The sequence below is a fragment of the Ixodes scapularis genome, unplaced genomic scaffold (assembly GCF_016920785.2).
Source record: "Ixodes scapularis isolate PalLabHiFi unplaced genomic scaffold, ASM1692078v2 PGA_scaffold2__306_contigs__length_199485367, whole genome shotgun sequence".
NCBI lineage: Eukaryota > Metazoa > Arthropoda > Arachnida > Ixodida > Ixodidae > Ixodes > Ixodes scapularis.
In genome coordinates, this window is record NW_024609857.1 from 175,155,712 (window position 1) to 175,172,940 (window position 17,229).

General features: G+C 42.8%; 2 protein-coding genes across 2 annotated transcripts; one reads left to right on the forward strand and one right to left on the reverse strand.

The window, feature by feature from the left end:
- Nucleotides 1-1,859: 1,859 nt before the first annotated feature.
- On the reverse strand, nt 1,860-8,525 carry LOC115320900 (BEN domain-containing protein 5). Its single transcript, XM_040222727.3, has 11 exons — nt 8,195-8,525; nt 7,350-7,486; nt 6,388-6,513; nt 6,109-6,313; nt 4,728-4,790; nt 3,967-4,014; nt 3,179-3,235; nt 2,999-3,073; nt 2,541-2,599; nt 2,253-2,475; nt 1,860-2,196 (listed from the first exon to the last, which is right to left on the reverse strand). Exons 1-11 carry the CDS (start codon nt 8,382-8,384, stop codon nt 2,054-2,056), a joined length of 1,326 nt encoding a protein of 441 aa, XP_040078661.1. The 5' UTR covers nt 8,385-8,525; the 3' UTR covers nt 1,860-2,053.
- Nucleotides 8,526-8,650: 125 nt separating this feature from the next.
- On the forward strand, nt 8,651-14,677 carry LOC115320904. Its single transcript, XM_040222744.3, has 3 exons — nt 8,651-9,946; nt 11,412-11,529; nt 13,252-14,677. Exons 1-3 carry the CDS (start codon nt 8,906-8,908, stop codon nt 14,502-14,504), a joined length of 2,412 nt encoding a protein of 803 aa, XP_040078678.1. The 5' UTR covers nt 8,651-8,905; the 3' UTR covers nt 14,505-14,677.
- The last annotated feature ends 2,552 nt before the right edge of the window (nt 14,678-17,229 follow it).

Consider the following 17,229-nt stretch of genomic DNA (forward strand, 5'->3'; position numbering starts at 1 on the left):
GACATAGAAATATCTATAGCAGACCATACAGGGAGCTACAGAAAACCAAAGAAACCAAAGGGAAATCTATAAGAAGCTATAGCAGGCTGGCTAAAGAGACCCATAGGGTGAGATATAGAAATATCTATAGCAGACCATACAGGGATCTACAGAAAACCAAAAAAAAAACAAAGGAAAAGCTATAAGAAGCTATAGCAAGCTGGCTAAAGAGACCCATAGGGCGAGACATAGAAATATCTATAGCAGACCATACAGGGAGCTACAGAAAACTAAAGAAACCAAAGGAAAAGCTATAAGAAGCCATAGCAAGCTGGCTAAAGAGACCCATAGGGCAAGACATAGAAATGTCTATAGCAGACCATACAGGGAGCTACAGAAAACCAAAGAAACCAAAGGGAAATCTATAAGAAGCTATAGCAGGCTGGCTAAACAGACCCATAGGGCAAGCCATAGGAACATCTATAGCAGACCATACAGGGAGCTACAGAAACCAAAGGAAAAGCTATGAGAAGCTATAGCAAGCTGGCTAAAGGAACCCATAGAGCAAGCCATAGTAATCTCTATAGGTGACCATACATTGAGCTATAGGTGGCTAAAGAAACCAAAGGAAAAGCTATAGGAAGCTATAACAAGATTGCTAAAGAGACCTATAGAGAAAGCCATAGTAATCTCTATAGGCGTCCATATATTGACCTATAGCCGGCTAAAGAAACCAAAGGGAGAGGAAGCTATAGCACGCTGGCTAAAGAAACCCAAAGGGGAAGCTATACAGGGGTCTTTAGCAAACCATTCAGAAAGCTATAGACTTCTGTAGCTAGCTAGTGAGAACCATAGGAAAAGCTAAAGGCACCCATAGGCACGACTGTAGAATGAGCTAAAGACACCCATAGAGGTGGCTATAGCTAATTGGGCCAATTTTCTATAGCCAGCCATACAAAGGATTTTTTATAGCCGACCATAGATCCATAGCGTAAGCCATACAGATCTCTATAGCAGACCATACAAGAAGGTATAGACGGCTAAAGGAACCAAAGCAAAAGCCGTAGGTGGCTATAGTGTCCTTTCTAAAGACACCCATAGAGTCTATGGGTCTCTTTAGAAAGAGGCTATAGACAGCCATAGGGGACACCATAGGAGAAGCTATAGACAGCTATAAAAACGGCTATAGCTATTTGGGCCAATTTTCTATAGCCGGCCATACAAAGATTTTCTATAGCCGACCATAGACCATTTTTGTGTGGGCTTTCTGCGTGCTCAAGTGCAAAGAGTGAGGTCAGGTAAAAGCCTGCCACTTAATGTTTGCGGTGAGCATGTAGCTTCAACCACCCTGTCAGCTTAGTGGTGAATGGAGTAACCGATCAGTAGGTTGCAGCAACTCTGTATAGAAATCGCGCTGCAAATGTTAAAGAGGCCCTGAAATAAAACTTACTGGCCACGATTTTCCATTATAGCTTGAACGTAAAAGGGAGTCCACAGCTTTCTGTTGACGAAATGTCTATAGCCTTTATTGGGTGCCAGGATTGCGACATGAGTGCCATCCCCAGGTGAAAATTCAAAGTGGTTCCACTTTGAAGTGGTTTATTGAACAGGGACCACTTTGGAGTGGTCCCACTTTCAAAGTGGGACCACTCTAAAGTGGTCCCTGTTCAATAAACCACTTTAAAGTGGGACCACTTTGAGGTGGAACCACTTTGAGGTGGAACCACTTTGAAGTGGGACCACTTTGAAGTGGTCCCACCTTAAAAGTGGGGCCACCTGTTTGCAGGCAATAGCCGATGCACTCGTAGCCGTGTGTACATAGATTGCTGACGACCAAGCTTGTTAGTATTATGTTAATATATGTATAAAAATCTGCAGTCTTATGATATAATAGTTTATTGAAATCTCTGTGGCAAAGGTGACAGATTGAGTTCAGCCAGGAAGCAGCTCCCCACCTCTTTTCACTTTAACAGAGTGAATGCTGGAGAGGAAGCAACCTCCTCTCCAGAATTCATTCTGCTAAAGTGGCAGGAGGTGGAGAGGAACTTCCCCTGCTCTTAACCTATAGAACAGACTATGTCTGGACACTTTTAGAAAGGTCGATGCGCTTGAGGGCCTTCCTCGTATCTTGAATTTTCTCGGACAAGATGGTATTCATGTTGACCAGAGCACTGCTGACATCCACTTTCTTCGTTTGACCCCAGTATGTGACTGTTTCTAAAAAAAGAAAAAGAATCAGCATCATATTTAAGAATAATGCCACTCTTACTCACCAAAGACAAGGGCAACTTTTTCTGGAGACAACTCCTTTCTTGCTATGGCACCAGGATTCCTGCGATCCTTTGGTGCCAGTCGCCCTCCGTAGGTTCTCTGCGAGAGCTTCTCAGAACCCCAGAGTGCCTGGGCTGTATCTTTAGCCACTTTTGCTGCCCTTGTGTTGTTAAAAATGGTTTGTCTTTGATCCTCCCTGATAGTTACACCTCCCTTGAGGTGGAACTGCAAAATTGGTAAAATTTAAGCAAACATTAGAAAAGTAAAATGAAAGAAAAGCTGAAACGTACCCTGCCACTGTCCAAGGTGCTGAAGGGTGGTGCACTTCTTGGCCCACTGTACTCCGCAACTGTACAGGAAAAATATGCGTGTTTGTGTCTGATCACTTTCAACATTTGTGACAAGACTAGGAGGGTTTTGCTACTGTTATTTTGACCCAGACCACTGATAAATAACTTGTAGCAACAAATTACAAGCCTTTTTGTCAAATAAAGTGTCATTATAAAAAATATTTTGGCAAAGCAGCCTTTCATGGAGAAAAATTAAAAGCTTCCATTAAGTTTCTTTTTTGTAAACATGTATGCATTTCAAAAACTTGTCCTACAGCCTTTCATTTTTTCGAATGAACTTAATATTTTTCACTTTATTTAACTTTTAATCCAGGAAATATCAAATAGAGCAAGTAATTTCATTGAGTTAGAAATATAGTCCAGAGGCACTACATGGTTTAAATAATTTGAAGTGTTACCATCAGTGGACAGGGGCCGCCGCTGACTAGTTGGGTTGGATAGTTTTGTCCTGGCACTGGCTCCCACAGTAGCACCTGAAACGACATACCTTGAGCATGCTATTTTGCACAATGATGCAAACCAAGCCGAGACTACATTTGAGTCAATCAAATTGCTCTGATGAATGAACAATTGTTTACCATTAGCAGGAACAGTTTTGGAAATGGCAAAGCTGGTGCTGGCTTCCATGATGACATCTGAAATATAGATGTGCAACATTCTGACTTTAACAAGTCATTTACATAAAGCACTGTCCAGAGAAATGGGTATCAGCATAATTGCAGAATTGCTTGGAGGTTGTTAAATTTGTGACATTGGGGGTGAGCAATAGGTGGTTCTGAAACCCAAACTATTGGCAACAAAGTAGAAAGTGATTGGAGAGAGCATGGAGCGTAAGTATAAAAAAAATGATAACTGAAGGATCTGCAAACATTGGCTCAAAAGATGTTTCGAGGCAGACATGGCAGTTAATATTCAATGAAACAAAGACTAAAGAAAAGTTTGACTAGAGAATGCAAAGGGAGGGATAGAGAGGAGAAATGGATAGGGAGAAATGGGAAACATGGTAGCTGAGGTTCTTGAGACCACAGGAGGCTTAAAAAAAACTTTCTGCAATCCACACTTCTGCTAGTATTTCTTACTGTTTTTGAGAATCTCCTAGAAGCCCGAGAGTGGCAGGTTGCGTCTTGTGTTGCTCCTGAAAACCTAACTCTTCAGCCTCTTCTAAACCTTAAATTAGTTTGCGTTTTGTTTTTTAGAAAAACTTTTGCTGACATTTTCAGGCTTTCAGGATATTCATTTTTAAATTCTTACCGCCTGTGACCACCTTAATGTTTTGTTTATACTTACCTTAATGTAAAACAACTTAAGGAAAGAAAAGGACGTAATTTGCTAATTATTCAAACAAAGTAAGCAATGATTTTTTTACCTGCGGTGTCTGGTGCTTTCGAGGAAGGACTTCCTCGCGGTGCAAAGTCTGCATTCAGAGAAAGAGCCATGTCATTTTAAACACAATTATTTACGCATATTGATCGATTGATTTGGTGTTTATGGCGCAAAAGCTGCTAAGGCCATAAAGTGCCAAAAGCAAGGCTATGTTGGAAGAGATTTAGAGAGAAAAAAAGAGGTTTTAGTAGCCGGTGATTAGTTTTTATTTATGCATATCCAGCACAACTGTACAAACTGAATCAAAGAAGTGATAAGGTTCAGACAGAAATGAAATATTCTGCTTAATGACATAGAACAAAGCACAACATCCTTTGAGGACGTATTCTATGAGTCAGCCAGTAACAATACTATGGTCATGCATATTCTGAACTGCTGATTGGTATTTAGATAGATGCATACATTCCAACAAGATAGATCAGTGGACCTTTTTAGGTAATTAGTGCCGTCTGGGAGATTGACTGTGAACCACAAATGAGGGGAGCCCAACCTGTCTTTGCCTAGAACCCATTGGCATTATGCTGCTGTATTTGTTCTTATTGCTCTATATGCCCTCTACATCAGACACTTAAAAAGAGTATTAAAAACAAAAATGAACTATGCACAATGATAGGTGCTGACAATGTCTGTTGTGCGGGACAGTGCCCTCCAAAAATGGCGACACCTGGAAGCAAGGCCAGGGGAGAGGGCATGCACACGTGCAGAAGCTTACTGATCTTGTGAGGAAGTATTCCATAACCTCACCATGACTGGGTTTGAAGATCTCTGTTGGCGGAGCCTGAACCTGTGCCTCAAGAAGCTGCTGTACTAAAAAATAATTGACAATTTTAAGAACGCTGTTCATACTCCATCCTTGTCCACCTATGCTATGTTCTCAAACTTATCATGAACTTGTGCCACCATGCAGACCAAATCAAGGCACTTCTTTGTAAGCACCCCTAGCAAGTTATAGTTATCTTCAGGGCACAGCAATCTCATCACAAATTTTCATGAGTTGGCTGCCCAGCGAATTTGGCCACAGAGCTGCCTGGATACTTATGTACTAAGGCTGTCCCAAACAAAAACAAATTGCAGTTTTTTTTTTTTATTGCAACAATAACCTACCATATTATCCCGAGATACCCCACCTAAAATCAAAAGCAAATCGGGGGTAAATAAGAAAAAAACTCGTTTACAATGCGCAATAAACAAAAAGTAAAACATGCTAGTTTGAAATTGATTGGAATGAGGGCAATGAACCAAAGACGACTGTCCCAGTCAGCAATGTTCGCTTATCACCAGCCTTGGTTAAGTAACAATTTCTGCCGATGTCATCATTGGCCAGGGCTCTGCAATTACTAGAAGTGGGCAATCTTTTGGTTTTTTCGGGAAAAATTGCAAATTATGCCAAATTTGGGGTCGGTTATCTCTTGGGATATAACGATATGCATCATCAAACGCTCATTCTCCACCCAAATGTAGCTTTAGAGGTCCGAACCAGATGCCCAGGTTAAAGAACTAACCGTTATCTTATTCAAAAGTTTAATCTTTAATGAGTTTGACAAGCAAGTTGGAAGAGTATTAAATATAATGTGCGATTTTCTAAAAATTTCAATGGAAAAATGCCACGAAGCTTTCGAACGCATGGAGCTGAATGCCGCCAGTTACCGATAATAGAGCCCGTTTTCCTGTTGAAATTTTCATAAAATTACTTGCTACTTACAAATGAACAGTTAGATCTGAAACTTTGGAACCTGGTTCGGACTTCCATCGCCACATTTGGTCGGAGAATAAGCGTCCGGCGATGCATAGTTCACTTTTGCAGTGAAAAAAACACTAAATGTTTTGGGGGGACACACTGTATATGTATTGTCTCCCGCATTATAAAAAGCCCACTCAAAGCGAGTGGCTGAGATAATGGCATGGCAGATGTTGTGGACAGTTTCATATTGCTCCTTGGCAAAGGGAGTGCTATAATACGGCCAAACTGAATCAGCACATGCTGACAAAGTGCACTGCCTTCCCCAGTTAGTTATTTGCGGACTTTGTAATGCAGCACTTCCTCCCCAGAAAAATTAGAAAAAAATCTTTTCAGGCAAACAAATGACATAGGCAGCTTAAGAGATTTAACAGGAATAATGCTCACTTGTATCAAGTTTTTCATCAATGCAGCTTTGCATTGAAGCAATAATGCCGTGCAGCCTGGCATTTTCTTTGTGTTCCTCCTTGTAACGCTGGTGCCAGTGCCTTGCATCCTGTTGTTTTAGCTGAAGCTGTGATAACGGAGGGACCACAAGACTGTCATCCGTGTCGCTCTCTGATGTGATCTCCAGTCGTTTCTTCTTTGGTGCCTAGAAAGTTGTGGATTGGTAGCAGTGCGACTGGCATTAAGAGACGAAACTCATATGTATTTGACAGCACTTACCTGTGCGTCAAGGTGGCCAGCAGCTTCCGCATTTTTCCTTTTAGAGCTTTCTATCTGCTCTCTTAAAATTTCGGCATAGGCACTGCCTTTTGCGGCCTGCTGATTTCCCTTGCGAGTCTTCTTTTCCTGGAGTAGTAAACACGTAGGCAGATATATTTGGGTCGAGTTATGTTGTTTCTTCTCGGAACATGATCATTTGTTGTGCAAGTGCTGGCAGCACGTGCTGAGAACTATGAAGGGTAGAAATAAGGATTGCAAAGCAGTAGCGACAACTGTGTGCATAGTGAAAATGAGAAAAGCAATTGAGGTGGGAGAAACTGATGAGACCCTTCCCATTGTTACTGTTTGCCAAAGGGCAACTCCAGTCAATATTTTTTAATTTGGGATTATGACTGTTTTGAGCACAGTTATAGCGTCCCCAAATTACAAGGTATAACTTTTTTCATCTATATTGAGTGCAGTTTTATAAATATTATGGTTCAAAATTTTGTTTTGGGCATCTACTGCAAAACTGATACTTATCTGCTAGAGAGGGATGACAACACTGATATCAGATTTACAGCCACAATGGAACGTCACAGTGGTGCTGCGCGACTAAAAGCTAAACCATTGCCATTTTTCAAGAGCAGCTGGTTACACCTTTAAAATCGGTTCTCGTGGAGTACGCGGATTCACTTTGACGTAATATTTCAGCTGTTATCATATTTTGTGCCACTGAAGCGATACCAGTACTTTATTATGGTTTCCTTTTCGACCGCAGTTTCCATTTCAGGCTTTGATCGAGCCTTTTGCAGACGTGTATTTTCTGTGAAACTGCGACTAATGATGTGAAATACATATATTGCTTGGTCTTGTTAGGAGTGTTTCTGCACCAAGAACTTTCGAAATTGTGCAATCTAAAATATTGCAGAAAAAAAAAAAAGCAAATTTATTCTTATTTATTCTACGAGCAACATGCATACCTGTCTTTCCTTTCTTGCGACTGCAGATGAGGGCACGGGTTCGTCAGCGTCCTCTTCGGCTTCATATTCTGAAGCGTATACTTTTGCTTTTCGGAGCCGTTTGGCCGACCTTTTTTCCTCAAGGCCCTCTTCAGTTTCTTTTAAAAAAAGATGTCAAAAACATTTGTTGGGTTTGCAAATTCTGTAAAAGCTATGCGCCGAGGAAACGGAGAAGACGCGTGCGGGGACGTCAGAACGCCGAGCTCCGATTCGAATGATTAGTGGACGTATACCTAAGCTGTACTCCGTTCACCCTTACCGCTCATTCACACTGGAAGCGGATCCGCGTTCGCAAAGCGGTTGGGAACGCGGTTGTATAAAGATCCAGTGCAATTGCACGCGCACTCGAGGACATCAAGTGCGCGTGCAATTGTACTCGACCTTTATACAACCGCGTTCGCAACTGCTTTGCGAACGCGGATCCGCTTCCAGTGTGAATGAGCGGTAAGGCTGAGACTACAGCCAATGCCACAAGCACGAGCTCGAGGTCGCTGCTTTGAAGCGGTCTTCCAAAGACGAGCACTCACTCTAGAAATGCACGTATCAAAGTCACGAGCACGCGTGCTAGCTCGCACTTGTAGCTTTGGTTGCAGTCTCACTTCAAAGTGAACAGTATAGCCGGTATAGCTGCCTGTCTCCACAGCACTCGTCGAACGCGTTAGAACGCGCCGGTGCCCGACTTTCGCAGTCGGACGCGTTTGACGAGTGGAAACAAAGTCGGCTACTTTAGGTCTCCCCGTGCAATCTCGTTTCCTCCACTCCCTCAGTTGATCGGCGCATTGAGTGGCAACCTAAAGAGTACATACCTGCCATCACCAAAATTTGAGCAGAGTAGAAACCTGTATTCGCTCCCGCGGGGTCTTTCCAAAAGGCTTGGTAAACAGCCCCCGGATCGAAATCTGTATCGCCGGACGGGTAGAAATCTTTTATGTTAACAGTCGGCACGACATAAACCTTATCACCGAACTCGTTCGGGAATCGAACGAGAGCAAACATTCCTATTCCTATGTTTTTAGCTTGCACGTGCGACAAAATCAAAACGGCAAACTAAAGCAAAAGACGCTAAGCTTTGTCTAGGCTTTGGATTGTAGTTTGATTCTATTTGACAAATCGCTTCGTACCTGCCGTAGAAGATATGCCCATCTAGGAGCCACTTAATGTGTCATGATACAAAATATTTGAATATGTGGAGTACAATATAAACTTATAAAAATAAATATTGTAATTAACCTCAAAATTTAAATTGATTTGATTCAGCAACAAAAAAAAAAAAAAGCACGAAGCAAAGTTCGGTTGGTAGCCAACAAAAATCTATCCGTAGTTTACTTCTGTGCCGGACCTGCGGGTAGGGTGGTAGGATGCAGCCGTGCAGCGGGCTACCACGCACCAGACCGACCTAACCCTACACCGTGCACCAGACTGACCACACTTCGTCGTTGTTCTGGTTGTTCGTTTCAAGGTGTAGAGATCTCCGAATTTGACATCTGGAGTTTGTGTTGGCTTGATCTTAGAAAGAAATGCTTTCTGCCCACAAGTATCGGACTCGCAAGCGGTATTTAGAGCCGGACGCGTCACCGTACGAGCGCATGCCCAGGTCGACGTTGCATTGGATTAATGCAAGGAATGCAACCGCTTCTACAGATGCCTCCACGTCGTCTGTCCCCCCTCATCCTTCGGCCGAATTACCCGACTACACTGAGGAACAACTGGACACGGCCGAGCACGAAAATCTGGGCTTGGGCCATGATCATCCGCGGGAGGATCGACCGTTTGTCGAGTTCGCGACGCCGCTTGGAAACGGCACCTCTTTGTCCGTTGGTGATGCGCTCGTTCTGATTATGGATTACGCTATCGATGAGGGACTGGCATGGACTAGCATCGAAAAGCTTTTAAAGCTGCAGAATCGTCTGTTGGGAACAAACAGCCTTCCTGAGAGTAAATATTTATTTCGCAAGTTCGCAAGTGCCTCCCCAGATGACGTTACTTTTTATTTTTACTGTCCCGCCTGCGAAACTCTCTTGACGAAGACAGCGGGAAGTTTGAAGGAAAGACAGGCCATCTCCCCCACGTGCTCAATCTGTGGCGATCAGTACCTCGGGCGGGACCTCATGTCCAAAGGCAACTATTTTGTTAGTTTGCCACTGGAGACCCAGCTGGCGTCGGTCCTCGCAGATGAAGACGTCAGGAAAAAGCTGGCAGAATCCCTAGCGAATGGCAACGCTCCGAGGGGAACCGTGAAATCTGATATAACAGACGGGGAATTTTATCGGCAGCAGCGCGCCAAACTTGGCTGTGGAACATACGATTTGACTGTTTCAATGAATGCTGATGGAAGCCCGGTTTTCAAGTCGGCAAACTACTCAATATGGCCTGTACAACTGACGCTTAACGAACTGCCTCCACACTTGCGCTGGCGTGCTGTCGTTCTGCCGCTCTTGTGGTATGGTGCTAAGCACCCTAACATGACCCTGCTCCTGCAAGCGTTCGCGACCCAAATGGATGGGCTTGCCCAAGAGGGGATCACCTGGAACGCTGGAGGCATCACAGTCAACTCCAAGGTAATTTAACTGCATAAAATGCTTGAGAACGACTTTCTATATAATACACGCTTTGATGGCTGTTATGTTTATAGCTTCAGGCGTTGTAGTTTCCTAGAACAGTGTTTGCAATAAAACACCCATTAAAGCAATCTACGTGCACATATAGCTCTCCTTGGTATTTTCCATTAGTTTGCCATAGTTCTATGCTTCTTGAGCGCACCGCTCAAGAAGCGTACAGTTGCCATGTTCGCGTCCGTGACAGCAGACGGCCACGGGCTAGCAGGCTATGCAGCAGATCTTTCTCTGGTTCAGGTGACGCTGCATTTTGCAGTGTGAGTATAATGTCATGCGGGATGTTCGCCTGCTGCACCAAGACACAGTTGAAACAAAAGGTTCGAGGTACTATCACGATCAATGAGTGCGAACACCGCTTCATACGAGCACTTCATACGAGTTGTGAATGCAAAAATATGCATGTCGCTCCCTTAGTTCATTTGCGGCGTACTGGTATGGACGGCTGAGTGCACACTCTCCTTGTCGCGCTGAACCCCGCCATGGAGCAGCTGCCGCACGGCCAGCACACCGGTAAAACCATGCGCAGACGTTTCGTTTTACCGGCGCACAGGCGGCGCGGACCCGCAGCGCCATGGGGTGGCAGTTCTTGAAACTGACGTGCAGCGGCCAATGGGAGCCTTGTTCCTTGAAACTATGATGCGCGCCAGCCAATGGGAGCATACTCCATCAGATCATCAGATTTCTGTCACGGACGACATTGGAACGGGGACAGGTGGCGTTTGGCATGGCTTCAAAGCTCATGGCATAGGTTCGTTCCATATTACAGTTAATGCTTTGACATTAAAGGAAAGGAAAGCACATTTGCAGATGTGTGGTTTTCTTAAGTATAAACATGCGCGCAAAAACAATCTGCCGCTTCGTCACTCTCAGTTTGTAGACACTTGGGTAGGTTGCATGCATCATCAAGAAATATATTGACAAGTACCAAGCGAACTCGGCATCTGTCACAATCTTTATCATACTTCCTGTTGATGGTCCATTTGCATTCTCACGGAGTGCAGCCTAGTGTTTTGGCAGTCGTATGTTCGTTCTCTCAGAAGTTTAAAAGGGAAAGCCGGAAGTCCTGAACCTTGAACTCCTCTTTTTTTTTACTTGGTGTGGCGATTGATTATCACGCACGCACCAAGGTGCGGTGTCACCTGAACCAGAGGGCGATTTGCTGTGTAGTATGGCCCGCACAGCTGTGGCTGTCTACTGTCACGGACGCAAAGATGGTGATGTACCCAGAACCAACTGTTCGCTCGCCGCGCATGAATACAACTTATACTGACAATTTTTCATATGATATTTCTTAACATTGTAACATTTCTGTGTGAAAAGGAAATCTACAGCTCTTTTAACTCGCTGAGTCATGTCAGTCGATCAAGGTTCTGCCAAGTACAGACATTTACGAACCAATTATTTTCAGGTGTACTGCATCAGCAGTGTGGCGGATGCCCCTGCAAGAGCTGCCATGCAAAATGTTATGCAGTACAACGGATACTTTGGCTGCTCCTGGTGCCTCCACCCTGGAGTATGTATCCAGGGTAAGAAAAATATTTGATTGCGCTACTTTTGAAGTGGTTAGAAATAATAATTTCTAATATTAATAATATTTTCTCCATTTTCCAACAAAATTAATGTTAAAAAAGAAAACAAAATGTTAGAAAAGAGCTTGACTGGCCCTAAGCCACCAAAATACAGCAGCAGATCATCTCAAAATCTACATTTATAAGTAACCAATAAAAAAAGAAATGGTGAACTTGCACAACAAAATATGCACATGGGAAAAAAAAAAAGAAAACTGCCATACCGTACAATACCGCACATCTGCTCATTCCCAAATTTGCAAGATCTGAGAAAATATGTTCAGTACATTTATATGTAAAAGTGGTTACCGGACAAGTGCCCACCCCCCATTTTCTTTCTGATTATCTCCCAATTTTAAGTGGGCACATGCTCAGCATTTGACAGTGTGTTGTCAATTTAAATATTTATGGCACTAAACTTGTTGAGAATGGTCAGAAGAGAATTATTGTATGATGGCCATAATTTCTTCTAGCAAATAGTACTTCCCAAGGCTCCATTACCATATATTGAAAATGAATATGCACTCTTGTTAAATTAGTTTTTTTTCATGCTTGTTTTTAAGGGGGGGGGGGGGGGATTATATCTAGCATATCTATACAAATAATACATTTTCATGATAGGAAGTTGACCAAAGTAGAATATCTTTTGTACGTTCAGTTCCGTCCAAGCAAATGCTCTCGGTATCATTTTCAGTAATATGAATATTGTGGAGGGTTGTGTGAGTAGATGTACCCCATGCTAGGTTACTATCATTTCTATGCACATAAAATAATGAAATATAATTAATGGCCTTATCTTAAATGGCAGAGTATATCTAGCAATATGTCAGCCCATCTGTATTGGATCATTTTGACATGAAATTAACGTGATTATCCCATGACATGGACACCGAAAAAAAACAGTAAAAAACACCCAGGGTTATAAGTGCTGCAACAAATTTTATATCTGCATTTATATTGCCTTGTTGCTTTTCCAATGAAGTAAGACTAGTTAACTTGGCATCAACAATTTTGTGCTATGTTGTGAAGACAAATAGTTTCTGCAGTACTCTTACCTTGTCAAAGCCATTTTCTGCGAACACATGCAAATGAGACGCAAGGCGAAACCACATGCTTTCACTGCAGTGTGTGGCCGCTGCACTGTGGAAGCAACACTAGCCTTGGCAATTAGCACAAAAGAGCTGATGCATAGTCTTATTCACATTTAATTTCAAAGAATAGTTTTTGCTCCATACATCATTTTTTTTAAGTGTTTCATTTACATATTATATAAGTTCTATGGCAATATCACCAGTCTAAAGTAAACTAGTATCATCAGCTTTTATAATACATTTTGTTGTGAGGCTTTTGTTTACATTATTGTTGGTATACAGATTGAACAAAAAGAGGTTCATAATACTTTTTTGGGGAAGGGCTGATATAATTTATACTTATGTTAACGTATGACCTATGGAAAAACAAGTACAATTTAATAAAAGGTGATACCTGTCCATAGAAGCCATACATGTTTATCTTTCTAATGAGTAAGTCTCATTATCAAGATAGTCAAAGGCTTTTGTAAAGTCTAGAAATAAGCCAATAGTAAGAATAAGTTTGTTTATTTTCTGTGCAAGAAGAGCAAGTTCACTGGGAGTGTTGTTTATGTAAGCTAAATCTCACTGTTGACTGTCACTCGTGCAGGCTGCATCAAGTACCCTGTGAGCACCGGAGCCGTGGACGACCGCACTGAGCACGGGATGGTTGCGGACATGGCGGAAGCAGCACAAACCAAGCGCACGGTTCGCGGCGTGAAAGGGCCTTCACCACTCCTCAACGTGCCTGGCTTCAACATAGTCTTAAGCTTCTGCCCAGATTACATGCATTGTGCCCTACTTGGTGTAACGCGCCAGTTTGCAGAACTCTGGTTCTCCAGCGTCGGTGAGCAGTTCTATATTGGGGACCCTGCACGACAGTCAGTTGTGAACAAGCAGCTGTGTAGCCTGAAGCCGCCACAATGCTTCAATCGAGGACCACGGGCCTTAAAGCTCCGTAAATATTGGAAGGCAGCGGAGTGGCAGTGCTGGCTGCTATATTACTGCCTGCCTTGTCTAAAGAGTGTACTGCCAGTGCAGTACTATGAGCATTTCGAGCTCTTCGTCTCTGCCCTGTACTTGCTAGCAAAAACAGATGTGGAAGCGAAAGACATTGATGTGAGCACAGAGAAGATCACAGAGTTTGTTGTGCTGACTGAGTACTTGTATGGTAAGGAGCACATGAGCTCCAACCTTCACACACTTTTGCACCTTCCAAAGGCAGTGCTCCTTCACGGCCCACTATGGGCACTGTCTTGCTTTCCTTTTGAATCCAATATGGGACATCTTTTGAAGCTTGTGTCTTCTTCTAATGGAGTTCCTTTTCAAATTTTATCCCGCACTCTCCTTCGAAATAGTTTTTTTGAACTAGTGAGCATGGCTTCGAACGAGGTGCAAGAGTACCTCTCACTGAAGAAAAGGCGGAGGCAAGATAACTTGAAGCTTTTAGGTAAGCCTAGACAGCTGCCCGAGCATCTCTATGAACTTGTTGAGGAGTTGGCCCCAGAAGGCACACTGGAGCTTAAGGAGTATGATCGTGTGTGTGTGGCTGGGCACACTCTCCACAGCACTCAGCACAAAGCTCCATCAAAGCGGGACTCCACGGCCTTTAAGCTAGGAGATGTGTATGCGAGGGCCGAGCACATACTTTCTGCTGGTAGCGACGGGAGCCAAAATGTGTATGTAGTCTCACATGGTTATGAAGTGACAGACTTCGGAAATGTAACGCACCTCAAGCTTGCACGTAAGCAATCTGTAAAGAAATTGCATAGGCTCTCTGGGCAAGTGCGTCCTTGCATGTACCTAGATGTTGACGGTGGTGTTATTTTTGCTGAACTGTGCAATAAGTATGAATGGTCCTAGATGATTGAATCCTTAAAGGGACACTGACAGGGTTTTTTTTTTTCTTTTCGCCGAGGTTTTTAGTTGTACGTGACATATGAAATCTTAACTACTCGGAGCAGAATTTGCAGCTCGAAATTCGGTTTCTTTCCGCCCGAAAACCGCCGATCGAGAACTGGCCGGTTTCAGTCGCGCTCACTCGCCTTTTTGTAGTCATGGGCCGTTTTCTAAGGTTTATTTAATCAAAGTCGTGGGTCGTTGAAAGCACACGCTCAATATTAAAAATATAAAAAAACCTATTTTTTGTGGCTTCCAAAAAGCTGCAAATAACTTGATTGAAAAAAAGTTGGAGAGAGAACCGAAAGCATTCTGTGCGTTTACTACGTAATTCTCAACATGGCATTGTATCTCGTATCGTGGGTCTCGCGGGCTGGACGGCGATAGCAGCGGATGACGGACATTGGACCTCTACTTCAGAACTGTCGTTCATGGTACCGGCGACTCTGTCTTCATTCGAAAGAGAAATTTTGGACCGATCAAAAGAATTGGTGTTTATCCCGTACGACACGCCCGACCACCAAGCCAATTTGCACGAAGACGTTGCCGAGCCGTTGCCCCTTCTCGTGGCGGAAGACATCGCTCGTGCAAATGTCAAGCATGAAGTGCGTACTTCGAGTTGAATATGCATGCGTATGATTTCTTTACTAGGTGCGAATGTGGCCAATGCGTGGTGCTGCCTGACTTTGGGCTGGGAGTGCCTTTGCTGGAGGGAAATCGGCAGCAAACTTTCCGACCTACAGTAGACTGGCTTCATTACCACGAAGAGTTCCTCCAATAGCTCAGTGGAAAGATGTCTGCTTCACACGCAGTGGTCCCAACTTCAATCCCTGATGTGGGCATACTTTTTTTCTTTTTTTTTTTGTCAGACATTTTGTGACATTTACATATCTTTTTTTTTTTTTTGCAATTATCACTCAACAAAAAAGAATGTGGACGACACATCGCTAAACTAAATGGTATGGGATTTCTTTTTTGACACTTGTGAACTCAATGTAGTCTCCTTGCACAAAATGCAAGGAGCATATGAATCGGGTGGCGTCCACTTTCCGAGGTGCTCGGAAACGTGTGCAGACTCTGGCGCACAATGCCACTTTCAGATGCAGGACACGTGAGGCAGCACTTCACGCAAAATCTGGGGGGTATTCTTTTTGGAGCCGATCACAAGAATTCACTATGGGTACTCGCTACTCATTTCCAATTCTTGAATGTACAAAACAACTCATCTTGAAGTACAGAACAGCGAGCAGAACAAACATAACTGCAAAGGAGTCGCATGGTAAACAATTCCCGCTACGCATTTTGTCTGCTGTCCGCAGAAAAAGAAAAAAAAGCGCACTGTTGGGTGTAGTCATGTGACTTCCGGCTCTCTCTCATTATCTATATTTCTCCGTCCTCCTTGCAGCGGTTTCGGTTTTGAGCAGTTGCGTTTTTTGGCTTTATTAAAATAATACGTGACTCAGTAGCAATATATTAATTGGGTAGTCTTCCGACACCGTAATGAATCGTCTGGCAAAAAATGAAAAAACATTTTCTGGGGGTGTCAGTGTCCCTTTAAAGGAGGTATGCTGCTTACCATTTTCAGTACTTGCTTTTAGTACTTGAACGTAATAGGGAGCCTTTAAGCTCCAAGTACTAAAAGGTAGAAGTACAGGTATTAGGTGTACTACAAACAAATTTGAATGCTCTTTTTAGCCTATGCTGGTTATTTTTGACCTACGGACATGTAACCTAATGTATGTTTATTATGAATTTTTTGCTTCTCATCTTGCTGTATAGCTGTGCCGAAGATATTTTTGTGTATTTATCTACACCCGCACACTTTATACTTGGATTATGTTAAAGGTATACCATATCTTCCAGACTATAGTCTGCATTATACATGTTCAAATGTTACAATTTTACTTGGTGCAAATTATACTAGAATTTGTTTTTCTAGATTCCTCATTATAACGAGACATGATGAAGTTTGATTGACAGACCATGTTAAGAATTACATATAATATCACCAGCTTTGCAAGCTAAAAGCAAGCATTTGCCCAGCTATTTTTGTGTTATCAAATTTTATATGTGCAGACTAGGTGCCAGGTGCAAAACTATGCATCAGATGCGAATGACCTAAGGAATAAATTTTATTGTTTGAACCGAAATGTGGCCCTGCGGACTGCACACGGGGTGTGGGCTATAGTCTGAAAAGTGTGGTATTCCGTGTGCGAATTGAATGTGGATTGGAATTGCTATAAATTTATAACTTGTCCATTTTAATATTTTTCTAACCTGCAAGTCTCACAGCTGTACAACTGAGACACATACAATAAACAAGTTCTTATTTTATTTCTTTTTGCACGGCCTTTGCTTGTACTGCATTTTATTCTAGAGTGGAAGTGTCCATCATAAGGGCCATCTTTGCCTCACTCAAATTTTGCACATTACGTACAAACAGAATATGCAGAAGTTTTCACGTCTGCTTTATTTTAGCATCGAGATTCAGCTTCTGGAGTTGCTGAGCTGAACCAAAACATTCTACACAAAAACAATTGAAATTCGCTTGGCATATATCTGTTCACATCTTGATTTCAAATAAATACCTTTTTTATATGCAGTTGCTCTTGACTATTGTAAAAGTGAGGAACAAACCAGACTGATGGAGGCAGGAAATTGCATGTCGGTCTAATGAAGTCGTCAATAT